Source organism: Petaurus breviceps, unplaced genomic scaffold (assembly GCF_028583685.1).
Source record: "Petaurus breviceps papuanus isolate PSGF00001 unplaced genomic scaffold, PetGlider_PUasm1.0 173, whole genome shotgun sequence".
Lineage (NCBI taxonomy): Eukaryota > Metazoa > Chordata > Mammalia > Diprotodontia > Petauridae > Petaurus > Petaurus breviceps.
In genome coordinates, this window is record NW_027185759.1 from 6,532,389 (window position 1) to 6,556,208 (window position 23,820).

Below are 23,820 nucleotides of genomic sequence, written 5' to 3' on the forward strand. Positions count from 1 at the left end.
GTCTCTCTGTCTCTCTCGCTCTCTCCCTCCCGCTGTCTCTCTTCTTCTGTCCCTTTCTCCCTCTGTGCCTCTCTCTCCCAGCCCCGGGATCGGGAGGCGGTGGCTCGCCGGCCGCCCACGTGGGGCTCCCTCCATCAGTGGGTCCGTCAGTCCAGAGGGAGCCAGGGAGGCAGAGGCAGCTGCAGGCTCAGCCCGGAGAGGAGCGGGGGCCGTCGCTGCGTGTGCGCCGTGGTAGCGCAAAGCCCGAAGAGGAGCCCTCCCGGGCCGGGTGTGCAGGCGCCCCCGGCGCCGCCCCAGCGGGAGGATGCAGGGCAGAGGAGGCTGTGGCTGGGGTAGGTGCGGGAGCCCCTGGGCTCTGCTGCCCGACGCCGGGCTGCTGATGCGGCCCACGTTCCTCCTGCCTCCCGTGCTGCTGCTGCTGCTGCTGGGCGGCTCCGCGGGGACGGTGCGGGGCCAGGAACGCGGCCAGGGTCCTCCGAAGCCCTTCGAGCTGCTCTACAACCTCGGCGTCGAGGCGTTCTCGGCCGGGGACTTTCAGGCCGCCGTGCGCTACCTGGAGCAGGCGCTTACCAGCCGCCGCAGGCTGCGGGAGGAGCGGCTGCGCTGCCGTCTGGAGTGCGGGGTCCGCGCGCCTCTGGGGACCGCGCGCGGCGGCGGCCCCGCCTGGGAGCTGCGCTTCTTGCGCGCCCTGTTGGAGCGGGCTCGCTGCATGGGCCGCTGCGAGCGGGAGGACGAGGAGAGTCGGCCCGTGCAGCACCGCGCCGCCGCCAGCGCCCGGGTCCTGAGCCGCAGCCCCGCGGACGTGCGCCTTGACTTCGGGAAGAGGATCCCCTACAGCTACCTGCAGCAGGCCTACAGCCAGGTAGGTACCTTGGGGCCGGCGCGCTCCCCCGCGGTCTCTCTCCTTCCCCTTTAGCTGGGGGCGCTCGGGCTGCGTTCCTCCCTCCACTAGGAGCGATTCCAGGGGACGGCCACCTCGAAGAGGTGCATTGAATGGGGAGGTGACCCAAGGGATGTCAAAACGGAGGCATTTGCCTTGCTGGTGTTTGGCCAGTTTTAAGAGAGTCCTTTGAACATTCCCCTCTCAAACGAGGGGGAAAGGGCAGCGTGTATTCGGCTCTTCTCCCCTTAGGTGTAGGGCTGAGCGTTCTCTGCTTTGTTTCATTTTAATGGGACCTGACAGGAGCTGCCCCCTGCTTAGGGCCACATCAGCACAGTATCTCTTCCCTAATCCTTGAACCTCCGCCAGCCTGCAGACCTGGGGAGCCACACTAAACTGAATCTGATCCGAGTTCTTAGTGGTTGTTAGAAATCGAGGTTCCGCTAGATTAGAGGCTGGGGCACGGAATTCCCTTGCTCTTCTCCTCCCTCTCCTTTCCCATGTTGCTAAGGGAAACTTTTCTCATGGCACAGCTGCTCTGTGAAGCAGGGGCAGAACTGAGGCTGTCAGCTTCGCGTTATCCTCCAGCTGCTAGAGTCTCGGGCTGATAAATCCTCTTCAGATGCTTCTCTCTTTCATTGCTTCACTGGAAATGCGAGCTCTGGAAAGTGAGGGCGCCTCTAGAGCTGCCGTCCCTACTAAGGATTTAGAGCTCTCTTGGTACGGGTTAGGAAAAGGAAGAGATCGTTTTTGAAACGATTAAATGAAAGCTGGATACACGGCTCAGGTAGAGAGATTCCTTCAGTTTATCCTTGATGTGTCCAGGATAGTGACTGCACAGGATTAGGCAGGGAATAAGCCAGTGCCAGGCAAGTGTGTGTGAGTGGGGGCGAGGGGACCCCGGGAATAGCTAGGACTTCTCTGAGTCAGGCTTACTTCTAAGTTGTATCTAGGACGTGATCGTCGGAGGGAAACCTTAAGTGGAAATCATTTGCTTTCTTTTAAATGGAAGGCTTGAATTTGTGGGGATCCTGGGGGAAGCAGTTGACACCAAAGAGAGAAGAGATTTTGAGGACCTGACAACAGAAAGTCTTCCTGTGTCCTCTTAAAAGAGCTGCTCAGCAGAAGGAGGGGCTCGGGTCCCTAAGAAATCCCGAGTACGGGAGCTGCCCTCCTGCTGACTAGCCAATAATATTTTCCAGATACATTTTTAGTTCTTGAGTCCAGAAAAGTAAAGCATATTAGTGCTGAATCTCAGAAAAAATAAATAACGAGGAGGATCTGCCCTACAAGTGTTTTCCTTTGGTTTTGTAAATAAGCTGTTTAAGGATATGGAGATCCGCTGCTGCCCCTCCCCACCGTGAGCAGGCTTTCACCTCTGCTTTCCCTCACTCTCTCTTTCATGCCACTTACAGTGGGAAGGTAAACCCCAGATGTGAGTCTCGGACTATTATTCATGGGGGCTGGGAAGAGGAAGGGAGGGAAGGCAGGAGGGGGATAGAGGTTTTCTGGGAGATTTAGCCTATTTTAGGATTCCAGTGAGAGACTGTATGGCATAAGGAACAGAAGGGCGAAGCTTGGCGTCAGCAAGCCCAGCTTCTAACACACACTGACTCTGACCCGAGTCCCCTATTCCTCCTGTGCCCTCAAGAAATTCTCTTAAGATTATAAATGTCTGGGCAGTTGCTGAACTGGTGGAGGGAATTCCCCAGCAGGGATTCCTATATACTAATGAAATCATAAATTTGGAACAAAAATTAAGAAAAAAGAGGCAATGAGTTAAATATGGTCATGAGTCCCATCAGTCACCTATGTGGGAGGATTCCTTTAGGTGTGGTCTGGTGAGTCAGCTCACTTTTTAGAAGTCCTTCATGAAAATTGTGTATTTATGTACTTGTTGAAACAGCCAGTGTCTGTATGGAAAGCTCACCACCCCAATTCCTGGTTTTGGAAGCTACCAATTTAATTGAACAGGAGTTTATAGAGTGGGGATGCCAGTAATGCCCTAGGATCCATTTCAGATGAACTGACTTCTCTGGCCTGGAAGTCTCCACCATTGCAGTATCCCTGTCTTACTTCTTGGGGCTTTCACTAGCAGATTACTGTTTGAGGAAAAATAAATACCTGATCTAGTAGCCTCCCTGTCAGTGACTTCCCTTGGCTGTTGGTGACTCATTCCTTGTGGCTGGAACATAACATGGACCTTGTTTCAGTATCCACAGTGCTGGGAGAGTCCTTTCAATGCCTGAAATCATCTGATCCTCAGGAGAGGCTCATCTGAAGTCATAGTAATGTTAGTCTGAGCTTTGGTGTTGGGATAGGAAGGCCTGGCTACTCTATTAATAATTTTTGTACTATACAGGAAAAAGGCCTGGAATGTACCTGAAGGAAACATTTTTTTTTCTCCTTCAAGCATCTGTATTTTGATATTCTGCGTTGAAATATGAGAGACAGAAACACAGTTTTGCTAGCTTTCCCAGTGTTTAGTCTTGGTATTGATTTTGATCTGAACTCAGAACCTTTTATTTATTTTTATCTTGATAATTTGAATGTCAAAATGAAATATTTAGAAAAAAATGAAATATTTGAAAAATGAAATTTGTAATGTGAATCAGGATGTCTGGTCCTGGGTAAGCTCTCTAGAGCCATGAGCCTATTTCAGAGGCAACTCAGCCTGCAATAAGGAAAACCTAAGTTCAAATCCCACCTGAGACATTTACTAATTATGTGACTCTGGGTAAGTCACTTTAACTCTGTTTGCCTCAACTGTATGAGGGCAATAATGACATAGTGAGGATCAAAAGAGATAATATTTGTAAAAACACATAGTGCCTGCTTTGTAATAGTCTAGTAATAGGTGTTCTATAAATATGAATATTTATTCCTACTTCCCCTTCCTCTGCCCTCCCCCCCAATGATGAACAGAAGTATGCAGATATCTGTGAGTTTGGGAAAATCTTAGTGAGGCAAGAAAGAGGGATATTGAGAGCAGTCAGAAAGCTATTAAATAAAATTGAGTTCAAGTTAATTTAACTCAACAAATACTCAATTCAACACCTACTGTATACTAAGCATGATGTTTGACTGGGGTAACAAGGACAAAAAAATCAAATCCTGCTTTCTAGGAACTTATATTCTACTAGGGAATGTGTGTGTGTTTGTGTGTGTATGTGTGTGAGAGAGACAGACAGACAGGCAGAGATAGAGAGACAGAGACAAAGGCAGAGACAGAGACAGAGAGAGAGGTTGAAAGCTCACTAGTCAGGATGAGAATTGAGTAGTATCCTTCCTCCTCCTCCTCCTCTTCCTCTTCCTCCTTCCTTCTTCTCACTCTATGACACCCCCCCTCCCCCCGTAACTCCCACATGTTTCTGCGAGTAGAATATTCTGGGAAAGCATTACACATAGACACATTCTGCTTCTCTCTACCCATCAGCTATCAGAACGTCATTCTGATGTTTCCCTAAAATAGTCCCATGAATGCCTAAGCTGGAACCTGAGCCCAGGAGCCAATGAGCCTTTTTGATATGTGCTGGGGATCCAAGAAAGGCCAAAGCCAGTCCTTGCTCCCAAGGAACTCAAAGCCCAATGGAGGAGACAGTATGTAAACAACACTGTACCAGCAAGCTCGGGACAGGATGAATGGGAGATGATTTTGAAGGGAGGGCACTAGCAGAAGAGAGATTAGCAAAGTCTTCGTGCAGAAGGTGATGCTGCTGCCAGCTCTGTGTCGTACCGCTGAGTCCCAGACGTGTTCTAAAGAGCTAGCATGTGAATTAAGAATGATTTGCTTTATGTACTGGGTGACCAAGGTGAGAGTTGAGTGATGGTCACTGACCGGCAGACAAGGTGGTGCAAGTGTGAAGGGAAGGGAATTAGTTAGCAAGAGTGTTTCACCACCTGGCGAGAATACAAAGGACCAGATATCTGTCCCCACAGAGCCAGGGAAGGCATCCAGAGAGTAAAGTGGGAGCTGATCCATGGTGACAGCCGTGAGGCATCTATCCAAAGATTAGATAAACACATAGGAAGACAGTCTAGAGCTGATGGGAAGGGCTAGGAAGTGGGCAAAGAAGGAGGGATTCATATTTGATATTAATATAGTGCCTCCGAGGCAGGTATTAAGCAGCCACCATTTTGCAGGTGAGGAAATTTGAGTCTCAGAGAAGTAAATTAACTTGCCTCAGGTCACATGGTTAGTGAGTGCCACTTCTTCTAGGATCAGTCTTATTTGTTAAGCAGCTCAGCTTCTCAAGTTGTAAGGGAAGAGAATGTGTGACACCAGAGATTGCCTGTCAAATACTTTGTGAACCTGGGCATCTATAGAAGTGCCAGCCACCACCACCTCCTCTTTTAGAACATAAAAAGGCATTTGTTTGGTCTGACTGAGTTACCTCCTAGCTCCGGAATATTCATTGGCTCCCAGTTCCCCCTCTGGTAAAATAGAAACTAGGATAAAATACAGACTGCTGTCTCTGTGATTTGATGCCCTCAGTCAAACAGTCAACAATCAATAAACAATATTCTGAGTACTTGCTAACTTCCCCTGGGAGCTGGGTTCAGTAGCGTAAGAGCAAGCCCTAACTGGGGCACCTGCTCATGGAAAGCTCTGAAAGGAATCTGGGAGAATCCCACTCAGAGGTAGAGGAATTCCTCATGAATCTAGAGACTCAGACGCCCTGAAATATATTTTTTAATTTATTCTGTATCTTTAAATGGAACAATTTCTAGATTTTAAATGAAATGCCTTTCCTGATGTTTCTTCATCTGACTCCCCTCCATGCCCTTTATATCTTGAGGAGACTGGCCTAGTAACTGTTCTCTGGGCTCAAAGCCATCTCCCCCATCTCGTTGCCCTCTTCCATGCCTGGGATGGATGTCTTCCGTATCTGTGCCCCCTAGAATTCCTGGTGTCTTTCAAAGGTGTGCTCAGGAGGGCCACCCTCTCCATGGGGCCTCTCAGTCAGTATTCCGGCATCTCCTCCTGGATTCTCCTTGACTATACTCATCCATATACATGCTATATCCCCACCTCCTTCCTTGATCATAAGCTCCTAGAGGACAGAGAGTCTCACCCGTTTACTGAGTTAGATTGGATTACTAACTCCCCTTTCTGCTCTGTTGGGCTCCAGCCACGCGCAGGTTAGAGGCTGGTCCTGTCCAGTTGGCAGAAGGAATGTTTGTGTTCAGGTGTTGGGGGTATTCCCACTAAGTTGTAGCCCCTTGATTTGTCAGAGTTAGGGACTTTTGGCACAATCCTCAGCAGCTTTCAGTTTTGTGCTATTGAGCTCCCTTCTCACTGTTTTGTACTTGGGGAGTTCCTGATGCTGTGGATTTCCACGTTTCTATAACTCACATGCTTCATGTTGCTCCTGTCTACCTTGGGCCCCTCCACAGGAGACAGCTTTCTGAGAAGGGTTTCTCTCTTATAGTAATACCATGTAGCCAGGGCACTAGTCCCAGAACCTTCCCTTACTCTTGTTCCCAGCTCCTAAAGAAGAAAGTGGAGTTGCTGGTTTGTTTCCCTCCCAGCACTTTCTCCTGCAGACTTTCTCCATCCTCCTTATTTTCTTTCTCTAGGTTACAAAAGAGGCTGAGTAAGGTTAAGCCATTGACTGGGCTCTCTGACCTTGAAAATCCTCACCTTTCACAACAACGGACAACAATTCTCCAGTTGTCTTGTCCACAGTCCATTGTACTGTTGGATCTCTGGTGAGGTGCTTTTTTGGAGAACTGATCTCAGGACACTTTCCTCCTTCTCTTTCTCTGAAATGCGACCCGTTTCACTTTCTAGAAGTAATGGATCAGGGAACAAATTGACATCTGGATGTGAAACTCTGTTAGGCTCATGTAGTCAGTAGAGAAAGAAACTAAATAAAATCATCCCTCAACTTCTATGAGCAATCAGGAAATATCATGTTCGTGTTTGACCTATGAACCCCAGGGAGGTAATAGGTTAATTGAGTTGGGAAGTCAGGGTCCCCACCACTCCCACTCCTTTCATTTAATATCTTGGAACATCTATTTTGAATGAGTTCTGTTTGTTGCTATTTCTGGAGGAGGTCAGGCCTCCTTTCTCTTCCTTGAGTTTATGATGAGAGGAACTCCTTTTCTCATCTACATTTCCCCACTTAGGCTGGAATTTTGTTTGATTCTTTGATCTGGGGAGGGTCATATTCTCAGCTATTACTAACTGTACTTATACTATGGTATGTTACGGATCACAGGTTACAAAGGTAGGGGGACTTTGGAGAAGATATTGTTCAGTCCTGTCATTTTTATTGATGAGGAAACAAGAAGAGAGAGCAACTGAGAGGCTTCCCCAGGGGTTCCAAGGTCATGGAGATGCCTCAGTTTTACCTTGATGTGAGTAGTAGAGGAAGAGGATGATTAGTCCCCTGATCTTTACATGCCTTCTACATTTCCTGTTTAAAGTAGAAAAATAATAACTGTATTAGCAAAGTACCTCATTCTTTATAATCTGTAGCTCTAAGAAAAAAATACCCTTAATATTTATTAATTGATTTAGAGATGAATCTGCCCCACAGAGCTGTATGGACATGTCAGCAAAATAGGGTTGAAATGGGAGGGAAGTTATGTCAGGATTATGGAATCTTCTCGATGGATTCTCCCATCTCTCTGCCATTTTTCTCTGTCTGTTGCCTGGCACATGTTTCCTCCTAACCTCAGTATTTTAAGATTTCCTTTAAGACTCAGCTCTAGCATTTTTGGATTTTGTATTCACAGAATTTAGACACCTCTCCATAAATCTGCTCTCTTCAGGCATTTACAAGATGTTGCTCCCTCCGTCTGACAGGAAATACCTGGGAATGAGAGGCTGAGTGTTTTGACCCAAGTCACACAACTAGTTTCTGTCACTCAGAGAACTGGAATCCAGGACTCATGCCTCCTAGATCATGTCTTAGATCATGTCTTTTAATGAGATACAGGTGGAACTTTGGAGAAGCTTATTTACATATGAAAATGGGGGGGGAGGCATCTTAACAATAAAGACAATTCCAAAGTGACATTGGCCAATTGGGGAGGTTGGGGAGGGAGTTGCCTTCATGGGAGGCATTCAGGAGGATGGCCTCTGGACAGAGGAGAGGATATCTGGGGTAACAGCCCACAAGCCATGGACGAGGGAGCACTGGCAGGATTTTCAGGGATCATTGGAAGCTTCTGAACTCTCTGTTTTTCCCTGAGGTTTGTTCATATCTGAAGGTAAATGGAAAAATGCTCCCTCCTTGAAAAACTTCCTCAACATCCCCATGCGCCCATCACTCTTTTCAAGGCAACAAGCATTTATTAAGCACTTGTTGTGTGCTAAATGCTGGGAATACAAAATACTACCCAAAAGAAAGCCAGGCCCTGGCTTCAGGGAGCTAATGTTCTAGTCGAAAAAGACAGCATGTGGAAAGGTAGCTGAAAAGTGGGGAGTGTTGAGAGTGCAAGGCTGGAAGGCACAAGAGCAGAGCAGGGAGAGGCAGGAGTCTCGGCAGCCTGCACCCATTCCCATCCCCAAAATGGTGGCATGGAGGGCTCCATCGATGGGAGAAGGGGCCAGCATGGCAGAGGACTATTCCAAGGTGAGCCCGTCCCAGGGGTGTGTGGGCATCTAGAGTAAGAATGCTGCAGAATTGTGGAGGAAACATCTTCGAGAGCCAGAAATGCAGCTGGGAGCAAAGTGGGCTTGAAATATTTCCACTCCAGAGATCTTGCTGAGTGTCTGCTGCCTGTGAGACATGGCTTCTCTACCTTCCAGGTGCCTCTAATGTCCAGGCAATAGAGCACGTGACCCTAAGATCAGCAGTACAAAGTAGAAGGTGATAAGTTCCCAGGATGGGCCCAGAGTATCCAAGAAGAGTCAGATTATCTCTATGCACAATGATTCCAGGAGAGTTGTGTGTGTGGAAGGGGGGGTGTGGGGGGGTGGGAAGGAGGCTGCGACCTGACTTTGTAAAGATAAAAGAAAAATTTGGAGAGGTAGAGGTGAAGTAGGGAAAGTACTTCAGGCATGAGGGAATGGTGTGAACAAAGTCATGTATATTGAACAAAGTAGAGAATATGCTTTTGGGAAAAATAGTGAGTATTACAGAGGACTTTCACAAGATAAAGACTAATATTTATTATATAAATAATAGGTTTGGAAGATCTGAATTCAAATTCACTTGCAGACACTTACTGTCTTTGTGACACTGGGCATGTCACTTAACTTCTGTTTGCCTCAGTTTCCTCAGATGTAAAATGGGGCTAATAATAGGCCCTACCTGAAAGAGTTGTTGTAAGGATCAGATAATTGTAACTGGTAAGCACAGTGCCTCGTTCATAGTAGGTGCCTAATAAATGCTCGTTTCCCTCTTCCTTATATTATGAGCTGTGCAATGACCGTGTGAGGCAGGTGGTCCTTTGCCCATTTCATAAATGAGGAAACTGAAGTGATTTGCCCATGGCCATACAACTAGTAAGCTTCGCTGGGGATGGGAGCCTAGACCTTCTGGACTCCAGGCTAAACACCATCCACTGACCCATCCAGCTTTCACATATGTCTGGGTGTGAAGCCAGAGTGAAAGGTCTTCAGAGCCAGGCTAAAGATTTTTATTTATCGGGTAACAGGTAGACATCTAATGTTTTTGAAAGGAGGGGTGATCTGAGGAGAGCCATGTATTGGAAGGAATGCTCTGTTAGAGCTGTTTAGCTAAGATCCTGGAGGATGAGCAAGTGTGGACTTGCTACCTACTAGAGGCCTCCTTAAAGACACACCAAGTCATCATCCTGGTCCCCAGGGGTTCCTGGGACTGTTGACTGGACCCTCCCTTGTTATGGGAGGAGGCCATCTGTTGGCCTTGCTTGGCCTCTAGTCCTTCACTGTTCTGCCTGTCTTAGGTCCTTTCCCTGAAAGTTAAGGCTTCCACCTCTGTCCCGACTCCCATGTGTTTGGGTTTCTGCGCCTCTCATGCTTCTCAGCCCTGCCATCTCCCTTCTGGACACATATTTTCTGCCTGACTTCGGTTAATGCAAGTTGCTGTTCAATGTTTAAGCCAAGTTCCACTGGGGAAGAAGTTATTTGCTTAAGGGGGTTTCCATTTTAGAGTGCAGTCATTTACATATTCACCTCTGAATTTAAATTTCCCCCAAAAGATCCACACAGTTCATACATTTACAACTGTCATTTCCCCAAGACTGTCTAGAGTGGCTTGGGTGCCATCTGCCAAAGTGGACTCAAGCCAAATGATTCCAAGTCCTTGAGTATCTTGGGCCAAGGGGAAAAGAGACACAGGGAGAGACGTTCACTCTTATTTCTTATGGAAAATGTAGGCGGAGACATCTGAAGAGAGTAGATTTTCAGTAACAGACTAAAGATCCTGAGCTAGTCTCATATATGCTCAAGCTAGAGTGATGCCAAGGCAAACAGAAAGCATGGGGAGAAGTGGCAGAACTGATGGGAGGTGTTAGGATGAGTGTGACTGGGGCAGGGGAGGAAAGAGCCCAAGGTGAGATAATACATACCCTGGGCACCTGGGACAACAGCTGGCCCATGAAGAGATATCGGGGTATTAGGAAGGGGGCAGGTGTGGGGAGTGGAGTGAGGATAGATGCTCTTTTGGAAAAGTCAGATTCTTGAATGGATGAGCTTCCCTTTGTCCAGTACTAAATATCTGGATAATAAGAGGAATTAGTGCATAAATCCAGATTTTTAGCTTCGAGTTTTGCTAAAAACAAAATAAACTTGCAAATGTTTGCAAAGAATACGTGCCGGAGCAAGACCTAAGGGCCCTGGCACAGTAAAAACACTTCAGAGGATCCCACAACCAGGACGATCCTGCCTCTGTAGCCTCATTCCCCATTATTTCTTTTCACATACATAAATTTCCACTGAAACTCATCGGCTCCTTGCCCTCCAGCTGGACAATCCAGCCCCCTCTTCTGGGTCTTTATTCTCTCCTGTCTGGAATGCCCCCCCCCCTCTTCCTTCCCATCTCGAGGAATATTTGTCTTCCTTCCACACTCTGTTTAGATGCTGCCTCCTGGAAGCTGCCCCAGTGATAGCTGTTGGTGATCTCAGATTGCCTCGTGTCTGCTCATCTCTATACTTATTGTGGAGAGATTATTATAGATTTATTATATGTTGTACCTTAGTACAACTTCAGTGTCTCATGTGCATAGCCACTGCTTAGTTAATATTTATAATATTACCATAGCTTTGGATTTAGAAGCTGGCGATTCCAGTCCCTTCATTTGATATATGAGAAACCCCAGAGCAGGGATGCTTATCTGGTGGGTGTCCATGAGCTTATATCTAGATGTAATGACAGACAAAAGACAGATCACTATATTGCAATAGAATTGGTTTCCCTGGTAATCCTATGTGTTTTCTTCTATTCATTTGAAAACATTATTCTTTGAAGTATCCATAGAATTCACCAGACTGACAAAAAGGTCCAGGATATATTAGGAAAAAAAAAAGAGCTAAAACCTTGGCCTCCTAGACATGAAGTCAAGTCAACAAACAAATACCAGGCACTTATTATGTGCCAGGCAGGCACTGTGCTAAACGCTTGGGATGTAAATAAAATTTAAAAAGAAAGCTACCTCATGCCTTGAGGAGCTTACATTCTAATGGAAGAAGATAATAGGGAGCTGAAGGGAAGGGGGAATCATCAAAAAGAGGAAGCCACAGGGTCAAAGGTACCTTCAAGACTGAGAAGGGAGATGGAGTAAGGTGGAAATGGCACCGAGTCAACAAAACAGATGGAAGACGAGGGAAGGAGTAACCCTATGGGTCTGGACACTTCTTCAAAAAGGAAATTTGGGGAAGAACCTGCCAGTCAGAAGAATGGGCTGTAAGGGCAGTGGAACATTCCAGGGCCAAGAGACCTTGTCCAGGGACACACAGATGCTGAGGTTGGATCTGAACCTAGATTTTAAGATTCCAAATACAGCTCTCTTCTTGCTCTACCCTGTTGAACAGAATTTAACTGGGTTTGACTGTGCTACAAACTGAACTTACTTATTACAGGCATTCATAGTGACCAGAATCTATTGGAATGAATGAGAGATTACTAGAGAACCTCATAGAGTGTCCTCAAAATTCTTAATAAAATACAAAGCCAGGTCATCTGCTAAGATTGAGGCCAGTGGCTGCTAGAAGAGCCGAAGATGTTTGCAACAAATGCTTTAGGGATTTCACCAGGGAATTGATAATGACGATCACGTGAATGGGATGCCATCCGTTGGTGAGAGCCCAGTAAAGTTTTGTTAGTGCACGGATATGAAGTAGATATAATCGGCTACAAGTCTTGGGTGTCCCCAGTAACTGGGATCCAGTATCAGGAGCTGCCTCTGAACGTTACTTAGAAATGATCATCACTTTATGAATAATCACCCGTTCAAGGAGCTAAAGCCAGATTTACATGTTTTTTTCTTAATTACCCTCAGGACATTCTTTTGAACTGGAAGCACTAACCTCATTTGGCAGCTCTTGTAACTGAGTGGACTAAGGTTCAGTGACTTACCCCAGGCTTTCCATAAGGTTAAGTAAAACTAAATACAGCCCACATAGTGTTGCCCACTGCCTGAACAATGGATCTTCACTGATGGGACCTCAGGTAGAATATAGATGAGACTGATCATTCTTGTCCTTAGAGAGGGGAAAGGGAAAAGTAGAAAGAGGTTGATTTAGGCCCAATGTCAGGAAGGGAAAGAAAAAAAAAGCTTCCTTCAAATGAGAGTTCTTCAACAATGCTAACATTGATAAAAATAGCTCACATTTATATAGCGGCTATAATATTCGATGCACGTGCCACAGAAGTGGCATGGACTTCTTTGGGCACCCAAGAGGCTGGTGAGCTCTGTCTCTGGAGGTCAGTTCTAGCTACATAGTCATTGTAAAGGCTCCCCTAACCACACAGTTTGCAGACTGGAACCAGTTAGAGAATGTTTCTACATACTCAAGTCTCTCCAAAGTGTTTTACTGAGCATCCTTATGGTTTTCCCAGAAGCAAGTTATTCAGAATCCTCCTCGCAGGGAGATGCTGTCGGAGAGACCTCAATGTGTGTGCTGATCATAGATGGATGGATGGATGGATGGATGGGTGGGTGGATGGATGGACAGATGGATGATAAATAGATCAATCAGTATGTAACTTTCAAAGCTATTCTGATTTTCTGTGTATCCTTCCACTTTTCATCCTGTACATTAAACAAACGCTTTGGTGACATTATTTTCTTTCTTTACTTCTTTTTTGTGGTGCATAGTCATTTACCTTCCCTCTCCATTCCATTCTCTCCCCCCAAAAAAGGGGAGGGAAAAGGAGGGAGGAAAAGTAGAAGAGGAAAAAATAACAGATAACAAATGTGTATTGTCAGTCAAAACAGATTTCCATATTGACCCTGTCTAAAAGTGTCTATCTCATTCTGCCCCTGAAGTCCATGACCTCTGTCATAAAAACATTCAGGAACATTATGGGGCTTCCAGAATGATGACTGGTCATTGCATTGACAAGTGTTCTGAAGTCTTTTTAAAGTTGTTTTTCTTCATAATGTTGATAAAATATAAATTCTTGTCCCAGACCTTCTCATTTCACTCTGTTTCAACTAATACAAGTCCTCCATGTTTCTCCATGAGGTTACAAAATGGAAAATTGGAGGAGTTTTAAATGGGAAAAATCAACACTTAGCTTTTCTGAATTCCTGTTTGGTTATTTAAGGAAGAAGGTGAAGAAGGCAGTCACACAGAAGAGAATTATTTGCTTTTCCATCACAATTTATTTCAGGTGTCTCCTGGTCTGGGCTATACTTCTCCACCCCCCCCCCCCCCCCCCCCCACCCCATATTTATTTAAATCAGTTGAGAAATCCTGCCAGTCCCTCCTTTGGGGTTCATACTTTTAGGGCTTTCACTGCCCTCATGTGTGCATGGGGAGGAGTAGGGAGTGGCAGTGAAGAGAAGGAAGAGGCCAGGACCGAAGCCAGCACTTCTGCCACAGCCTGGTGACTCAGTTGCCCTGCTGGGACCTGTGTGCATTTCACCAACCTCCAGCCCCAGAACTGTGGTGCAGTAGGGCTCTCCTAAGGCTGCTTGCCTTTTCACTCACGTGATGAACTGGCTCTGCTTGTTCACAGGTCACAGTTGTCTGTCTGGTGGAAAAAGTTTGCCTTTGTCATTTGGGACAGTGTCTGATGCCTTCTGTCTTTGGTCCTTTCTGGTCCAGTTCCCCACTGGAATTCCCACCCCCACCCCTGCCCCACCTCTCCTTCCTCTGCATTCCCTTCTTGTTGCTAGGCTTTCGGGTCAGATGACCCTCCTTCTAACAGAGTGACAGACTCTCAGAGCCCATGGAGGTCACCCAAGTCATGGCTCTTACTTGGGTCTGCTGGGGAAGCCCTGAGATCATCCCATGATGCCTATCCTTTGCCAGCCCTTCTCCTCTCCTGCTCAGCCCTCAAGACCTTCCCTCTCCAGCAGGAGCTTTCCGCGTTCCCTGGTAGTTCCAGCTTCTTTGCTCTCCTGACTGCCCCATTCTGTGTCCTCCCCACCTTGGCCACTTGGCCACATTGCTGCTGCCCATCCCTCTTGTTTCTATGCTGATGCATTGGGGCAACTGCGCCTTCAGCCCAAGCTCAGCTCAGAGGTCTCCTCCTACACGCAGCCTCCGGTGATCTCCATCACTGGCACGCTCTCCTTACTGAAGTGAGCTCATGTGTATGTTCTTAGTCTTTTGAGGCAGTGCCATGGTGGCTGGATCCATTTCTGATGGATGCTGGACCCCAGCTAGCACCAGAGCTCAGCTGGGGAGACCTTGGGGAAGTCACTTAACTTCTCCATTTTCCCAGGTGCCCTTGTGAGTCTCTGAATTGGGGAGCAGTGCTGATCTTCATTAGTAGAGGTTATCATGCGTCCAGTCCTAGAACCAGTACTTGGCACTTATCTGTCTACATTCACCAGCTCTCACCTCCTGGAGGGCAGGGATGCCTTCCCTTTCTTTGGATCCCAGCTGCCCGAGGGAGTTTCTTGACATGAGTAGCCACAGACTAGAGGCCTGGGAGTGGAGTTGCCTTGACCTGAATGCTCAAACCACAGGAGCCCTTGGAAATAATCTGCCATACCTTTTATTTTGCTGAGGAGACATTGAGTCCCTAGGGAAAGATGAAGCTTCTTTCAGAGATAGGACTAGAACCCGGGCCGTGCAATTTCCAACCCAGGCTTGTTACTGGACACACCTTGATGGGAGGTTTGCAGATGCTAGCCTGTATGTTCTTCCCTGATTCACATGAGCTCGAGCTTCCCCATTACAAGGATGATTGGGGATTTAGAATTGAAAGGGTCAGGAGAGATCATTGATGAAGAAAGTGACCCCTCAAAGAGAGGGGGTGACTCTTCCATGATCACCCAATGCTTGGCACATTGAAGATGCTTAATGGGTTTTGATATAGTGAGGTAGATGAACCTTGATTGATTAAGCCAAACTTAAAATGGGTGGGCCACCGAGGGCTTGGTGAGAGAGAAAGGGAGGTGGGAAGGGAACCACTGTGTGGCACCTGGCTCAGAATCTATGCAGAGCCAGGACCTTCTGTCACAGAGAGGAGGCCCCCACATTCCTAAAGGCAAATACTGCCCTATAAGCTCTCCAGAAGAAGGCCGATAATGCCTTATTCATCTCCCACAGAAGACGTCGGCAGACTCATGGATTTCTTGGTGAGGCCTTCGTGGGCTTAAAATCACTAGAGACAGATACAACAGGTGCTTGCATTGCTGGCAGATGTTTGCCATTGGTCTTTGTCTATTCTGAAATTCTTAATTGACTTTAGAATCACAGCCTCAAAGAATCGTAGAATTTGGAATCTGCAAGGAACTTTAGAACACAAGTATAATCTTATCATATTATAGATGAGGAGACTGAGTGTCTGCCTGGGAAGGGGAGTCTGCTGCCAGTGTGATCCAGCCAGGCTGGGGACAAGCTCAGACCAGAACTCAGGGTTCTTTCCTCCTGGCTCCTTGCCCCATCTGCCAAGCCACTGACTTGTTGCCTGGTCCGTTCCTGTCCACACTGTTTTCATCAGTGCTTACAAATCTAACTTTAAATTTCTAGTGATCGTCTCCAACCACAACCAAAGCCCTTTCAGATGTTAGCCAGAAGTCAAGAGGTTTCTAGAGCTTACATCATTAAAGTATCTAAAAGAAAATAAACAGAAGCCTTCCTTCAGCTTTTCCTCTTCTTTAATTTTCATTTTGTTGGTAGCCTTTGTTTTTAATCACCTTCTCTTCTGAATGTACCCATCGCCTCCCTTTCCCCATCCCCTCTAACAAATATTGTAGAAGAGGTAGCAAAAGCAGCCAGCTAAGCCAGCCATCCTGTGTCTGACAGTGGATGTGATGTTATACGCCCAGAGTTCCCCCATCCTGCAGAGAAGGGGTGGAGGGCCATTTTCCTCACTCTGCTCCATTCCTTTTTACACTGCCTTGTCTTATAGGCCAGTATATGTCCTCTGTATAAGGTGCCCAGAGTCTTCTCCAATAGCCCACTGTGGAGTGGGGAGAGGGTTAAGCCTTAACCATCATCCTTCCTCTGGGTACTCTGCCAATCACTAATCACATCAGACTTAATTCCTTTCCAGTGTTCATCTGTGGGAGGAGATTGCATCTATTAATATGAAACAGAGAAGGTTCAGAATGTATTTGAATAGAGGTCATTGGATTTGTATTGTTATGGTTTTTAAGATAAGAAGGTAAAAACTTGAGAAAGTTGTGAAATCAAGGGGTGGGGGCCTGTGGTGCAGGAGGAACAAAGGCCTCTTAGAGCATAGTAAACAAACACTCACATGCTTGAATGAGGAAGCCCATGAAGCAAGCAAACATGGAGAGGAAACCAGTGATCTCACTCTCATGATAAAATGTTGGTGGAGGCCAGACTTTCCTTGTCTGGGGGCCACGGTGCACAGCTTCAAGTGGCTCTTCATGTGTGCTTGGAAACTTCCATGTCCCTGCCTTTCACAGAATCATCATCCTTCACTTTGCTACAATAGCCTGACTTTGCCTTGGATCTCCTCACGTGGCCTGAGCAGGAAAGCTGAGTGACCAGAGATGTGTGTGGTTCCCATTGCTCTCAGTCTGAATCCTGGAACTATTCAGGGGCAGACAGTGGTCTGCTGTTCATTTCTAGTCTATGTAATTAATTAAATTTCTCCAAAACTTAGATGTGATGTTTTTGTTTTTCCCAGGCTTGTGATTTCATTGGTGTAGGGTGCTCCCAATAAGGAATCCCTGTCTCCTAGTGCAGATGGGTAGCAATTCCACAAGGCCAAGGCTCGGAGAGATGCCTGAGTCCCTGAGAGAGGAAGCCATGAAACCAGTACATGTCAGAGAAAGGACCTGGGCCCTCGCATCCCACCTCCCAGTCTGCCTCTCTCTCTCTCCACTAGACTCTGTGTGGCCTCTGGTCATTGGATATTATCATATTTTAAGTAAAACTTGTCTCACATCAACTGGTATAAAGTTGGGCAGAATCTAAATAGTGAAAATGAATTGCGATAAATGCAAAACTTTACACTGAGTTAAAAAAAAATCCACTTCATCAATCAAAATTAAGGAGGTATGTCTAGATAAAGCAGCTTGACTAAGAAAAGGTCTGGGGCTTTTAGATTAACGAGTATCAGCAGCAAGAAGTATCGACCAAGAAAACTCCAGGAACACAGGGTCCAGCATCAAGGAGCTGATGGTTTCTGCCCTGGTTAGGGCGCCTCTAGATGTGATTCTATCTCCCTCCTCCTTTGGATGCAGGGTTCATTTTAGGGAGCCATGGTTTTGGGGGGACTTTTATAAGCTGAAGATTATCCAAGGGAAGCTCACCAGGATGATCCAGAGGCCTCAAGATGAGGCCGTGTATCTGTTGAAGGAACTGGGGATGTTTCATTTGTAAAGGAGACAAGGTTTGGGGGTGAATATGATAAGGGTCTTCAAGTATTCTGACTCCAGTAAATAGAAGAGTTTGATTATAGATATAGGTTTGATTCTGTCTAGAGAAGTGGGGCATGGACTTGGCCAAGGTCATGCAAATGGTGAATAGCGGAGCAGTTAGTTTAAGTCAGGTGATTTGTCTCCACTTGAGGACCCCTGAGCTTGTATCTCTTGGCCCTCTGGAGCCTTCTGGCCAAGCCAGCTGTCCCTCTTGGATGGCCTCAATCCAAAATCTTAGCACCATGGCACACTCTGCAATGGACAGGATGCAGCCAACACCTACAGTAATTGACAGAGGCATGTACCCCTTCACAGGCATGTTTTCATGTGGCCCAATTAGACAAAAAACAGGCTTATTCTGGTTAAAGGCCCACGATTAGGCCCTTTGAGCATGACCTGCAACGGCTCCGGAAGGGAGAACATCCCACTGCTGACCTGACCTGACCTTTGTCACTGCACCATTTGCTGAATGTAGACTTCTGTCCTTGTAATGATGACCCCAGGGAAGGGGAGCGGATGCCTAGGCTCGAATTTGATACAAATATAAAGCACACCACAGATGGAGGAGTTATGAATTAAGCACTCTGTATGTGCCAGGCCCCGTTAAGCTCTCAGAATACAAATGTAGGCAATGGGGGGGACACCCCAAGAACAGCCCACTTGGTGGCTGTTTTGCTGCCGTGAGTTGCAATCATTGTTTTTCCAGAGGATCCGATCTGGCTTCCAGATAATTGGCATGCAACGGGCCTGTTCTCCTGTCTGCGGCAGGATCGCGTGGGGATCTCTCCTTGCCAGCCTGTTGATTTGGCCTTGGAGCCTGCAAGCTTCAACATGTGAGCAGAGGAGCCCAGGCCTGCTATGTCAACACAAACCCAGCTCTGCTTGAGGCGTGATAAGGTGGCGCTTTCCCTGACTTTCTTCCAGCCTCCTGTTGCCCTGGCGAGTTGGCCTAAGCCTGCCATAGCAGCAGTAGCATTCCACTCCTTGCAAACTCTGCATTTGTTCTTTGTGAGCAATGATCCCCAATGGTATCATTGTGGGGTGCTGGACTCCGGAAATCAGACTGCCCTGGAGAGTTTGTTCTTGGACCATTCTGGTGGCCCTTGCCTTTGCAGGGACGAAGCTTGGCACCTGTCATTGGAATGTGTTCATTAGAGAGGAGGCTTTTCCCTAGTCCCTTGTTCACTATTAGGGTGGTGGGCTCTGAAACAATTCCTGAGGCTAATACTCTGTGCCTCTTTGAAAGGGAGGCCTAGCTGCTTCTATTTTTAGTCTCATTGTTTTGTACCACTATGGAAAAATTTACTTTTTGGTTTCAACAAAAATCTGTGGAGGATCACAGGTCTAGTTCTGGAAGGAAGCAGAAAGCCTTACATCTTGCAGATGAGCAGAGAGGTCTAGGGAGGTTATGACTTGCCCAGAGTCACAGTGAGTCACTGAGTGTCCGAGGAAGGCCTTGAACCCAGGCTTTCTCTGACTCCGAAGTGAATTCTCTCTTTCTATGGTACCAGGATCCAGAGACCTCTGGCCCTGCAAGACCTGTATTCTCCAATGGACAATCAAAGGCAAAAGCCGACCCAGTTGCTGATCTCGAGGAAGTTCCTGGCAGCAGAGGAGAAATGACACTGACATAGATAGTGTTAACAAATAAACCAGCATTCACTGCCTCACTGGAGCCTCAGGTTGTCTCCCCACCCTTGCTGTAAAGGTGAGGAGACTGAGGCTCAGATAGAGACAAGAAGGGCCTTGCCTGTGGTCAGGGCTAAGAAATACAGGAGGCAGAGTCTGAACTCAGGTCTTTGCAGCAGTCCGTGCTGCCTCCACAGAGCAGTGGGATGGATGGTACATCCCTTGGGTAGATCTCCTTCCTGAAAAGCCTCCGTGTCATTGTCCTAAAGAGGCTGAAATTAAGTCATTAGAGCTCAAGAAGAAGAGACGTTTTTATGGGCACGTAGAAAACCCAACCCCCAGCCCTGGAGCTCACCCAGGTGCCCTGGCTTCTCCCAGAATGCCTAGAGAGCTCTTAGGGAAAGCCAACTTTTCTGGCCTTAACAACAAATTCACTTTTTAATGCTCCTGGAATGTAAGGACAGATTTTCACCTTTCATTGTGTCTCCACTGCCTGGCACCATGCATGGCATGTGACAGATGCTTTAAAATATCAGTTGGTTGTTATGAAAGGTAATATTTTCATGCTTTTTTATGCCCTTCTGCTTCTTTATCATTTTTAGTTAAAAACAACCGTGCCCTGCTTTTGTTGAATACTTACTGGGTGACCTCAGCTGCCTCAGAACCTAGATTACAAAGCTCTGATACGTCTCTACTTACCTAGTGTTTATCATTAGTAGCAGGAGGCAAACGCCAAGGGCTTTGAAAATCGAGCCCAGAAAATTGTCTATCAATCCCCAGGGCAATAAGGGGCCAGGAGTCACCCTGCCCAGTGGGCAGAAAAAAGACAAACACAACTGAGGTGGGATGGGGAGGCTGGTCTGCCCCAGAAGGGCAGCAGGACAGAGGATCTCCTGGGTTGGTCGTTGTCCCTCATTTGGCAGAAGAGGAAACAGGCTGAGAGGGAAGCTGCTCCTGAAGTCCCAAAGTGACTGGGAGTGACGCTGACACTGACACTGTCACAGCTGACGCTGTGATCTGGGTCCTCTGGCTCCAAAGGAAGGACTCTTCCTCTCTGTGGCATCAACTGTCTGTCTGAAAGCGGGATTCGCGATCAGTAGCAATTGGGTGCGGTTACCTTGGGGGAGGAGGGGAGGGAAGCTCTATGTTGGGTCTACATTTAAGAGTAACTTTTAATGCAGAAGGCATTCAGTGCACTGCACTGTATTTCCTAAATGACAGCTGTTAGTATTGGAGACAATTTCCTATAAAATTTAATATAAAAATATATTTTCACTCTTCAAATAGAAGGACCAGCAAGGGGACAAGTGACTCACTGTCTGTCACACTGTCTGCCCAAGCCAGCTCCTTCATTGTGGCGATGCTACATCTGTGCTTACAAGGATTACAGATAGGCACCCATGTTTGAATTTTCCAGTGGGCTGTGGTGACTTGTGGGCATTACATATTTATGTATAAATTAAGTTATAAAATTAGCTTTATACAAGTTTTCTTTTCAAGCCTAACTACAACTCAATAAGCTAATTCATACAGTATTATTATCCTCATTTTACAAATGAGGAAACTGAGATCCAGAGAAGTTAATTTTTTTATCTCATCCCCATTTTTCAGATTAGAAAACTGAGAGCCAGAGTGAATAACATTTCCCATAAAACCATTTTAGAGATGAAGAAACTGACTCAGAGAGGTTATGATGGCCTTTCTACATATGGGGAAACCGAGACTTAGAGGGGCTAAGTGATAAAGCTAAGATACTCCCCCAGAAGAGAAAGCTGAGGATCCCAGAGGGTGAGGGGTTTAGAAATGAATGTGCATGTAAGTGTATATGCACACATACACATACATATCCATTTATATATCCCTGGAGATATATAGATAAGATAGATAAATACATGCATATGTATGTATATATGTATGTATATATGTGTGTGTATATACATACACACAGATACTTAGAAAGATTGGAACATGTGCTAGTATCTCGATTCTTACAAATAAGGAAACTGAGGCTCAGGGTGCCTAGAGACTCCCCATAGTCATAACTCCACGTCAGAATCAGGTCCTGACTCCAAGCCCAGAATCTGCCTCTTCTACCTCTCAGACCATATTTCCAGAGTCAGAATCCGATCCAAGTCTCCCCCCTTGGAGTCTCTTCTTCTCTCCCCTGAACCTGTTTGGCCTCTCCAGTGATCATCAGTAGCAACATTAGCATATCATTAGGTGGGTTGTTTTTCTGTTGCTTTTTGTTATTACAAGTAGAACCAAATACCTTTTGAGAGAACCTTTTATTTTATTTTATTGTTATTGATCACACTTGAGCTCAAATTCATTTAATGGGAGAAAATTATTCTTGTATATGAAATACTAACAGTCACAGTACTAGCTGACCTTGACATCTGCAGTGCTGTATGTATTAATTATGTGATATCCTGGGCCAACAGTGAGACAGGTAGTTTGGATGACAGCTGGAAAGCACCCCCACCAGGATGCTCAGTTGGGGAGGGAGGGACTACAGTTTCCAAGAAGCCCAACTGTCATCCAGAGCATCCCACCCAAGGAGGGTCTCCAGCCTTCAGGTGTTTCATTTATGTAGAGCTCTCACAATCACCAAGCATCTCCCCCCGTGAGGTTTCTCTAACTACTATCCCCATTTGACAAAGGAGGAAGCTGTTTCATACAGCTGCCAGACATTTGCCTGGTCAGACAAGGGTGGGGAGGCAGGGCAAGAATGCTCAGGGCATGTGGGCATTCATACCCACTCTCCTTGGAGATGGCTCCATGATCAGAAGAGATGTCAGTGTGTGTGTGTTCTCTACAAAGAGGGGAGAGCAGGCCTCACTGCCCCTCTCCCTTCCCCCCTCTATTCTGATGGGCTAGAACCCTGGGTAGATGTCTGATGGGCACACAAACCTTAGACTGCCCAACAAAAGTTACAGCCTCCAGAAGCTGCTACTGACCTTTCATTTCAATCTCACAGAGTGAGCTAACTCCTAGCCTCCATGTATGTGCCTTCTGACACGTCCCTAACCAAGCCTGAAGGTCAGGAAGTGCCCTAGCCCCATCAGAGGTGGCGCAGGGATGGGGCCAATCAATGTACCTATGTGCCAGGGAGTCCACAAGGCTGGGGAAGCCCTGGAGGCCCTCAGAAGAGGCTTCCCCCTGCCTTGTGCTATCTTCTGCTGCCCCTCTGCCCCTCCCCAGGTGTCAGGATATGCTTTGCCTGGGAAGCTGGTCATGGGTGGGGTAGATGTACCATCAGTCATCTGTCAAGCATCATCCTGGCTGCAGCTGCCTCCCAACCATGTTTGGGCTTGTGTTTGGGTTGGAGTGAAGGTGAGCCTGGCCAACATCATCTCATACCTGGAGGGATGGCAGTCTGTGAAAGATGTCACCTGACGGGCAGCTTGTCAGGGCCTTGACTCTGACCTGAAAAAAACAGGCTTTCAAGGTAGCAGCCAGGGAATGGAAGCATTTTGGGGGAGGGAAGCACCTCACAGCTCCTCACACCAGGGCTTGGACAGGGTCTGAGACCTGCCCAAGATATATAGCTGGTGAGCGACAGGGAAAACCCACCACCACTGGAACCAAGCTCCAAGTCCATTTGCTTTTTTAGAGCTAATGGCTTTTGTATTTCATGTTTGGACAATATAGCTGCTTAATGTGGTCCTAGGATAGTCACTTCTCATCTTTGGGCCTCATTTTCCCCATTTGCACAATGAAAGATCTGTACTCGAGTCACTTGTCGAGTGGCATATAATTATAACCTTACTTGTTTGAGTTGTACGTGGATAGAGCACCTGACCGGGATTCAAGAATGCTGAAATTCAGATCTAGACTCAGATACACGCAATCTACGTGATCCTAGGCAAATTGCTTGATCTCCGCCTGTCTCAGTCTCCACATCTCTAAAATGGGGACACGAATAGCACCTGCCTCCCAGGGTATTTGGGAGAATCAAATGAGGTAATATTTGTAAGCTCCTTTCAAGTTGGCCAGAGTCTGTCAAGATTTGAAACTTGGACTCTACCATCCGAAGTATCTGTTATCCCTCAAAATGACATGCCATTTGAAAATCTGATCATCAAAGGCAAATATATCTGTATGTGTGTATATATTTATGTGGGGAGGGAGGGCAAGGTCGTAGTTAGACCCATGGGGCTCTCCATTAGAGACTTTCTTTCAAGTTGGTATCAACACATTAATAACCACTCTTTGGGTCTAGTCACTCACTCAGGTCCAGTGTCACTTAATTGTGCTGTCCCAATGGTTCTTACCCTGGGATTTTGAACTTAGATGGGGAAAATTACATTTTTTTATTTCCACTAACTTCTAACTGAAATTTCCATTTCCTTCAA

General features: G+C 46.7%; 1 protein-coding gene across 1 annotated transcript in view; it reads left to right on the top strand.

Moving 5' to 3' along the window:
* The window catches only part of P3H2 (prolyl 3-hydroxylase 2), a 153,611-nt gene that overhangs the window by 2,238 nt on the left and 127,553 nt on the right, over positions 1–23,820 (top strand). The window contains exon 1 of the mRNA XM_069083305.1: positions 1–862. This exon is cut by the window's left edge and continues 2,238 nt beyond it. Coding sequence (XP_068939406.1) covers positions 305–862 — 558 coding nt within the window. The 5' untranslated portion in view covers positions 1–304. The remainder of the gene's footprint in view (positions 863–23,820) is intronic.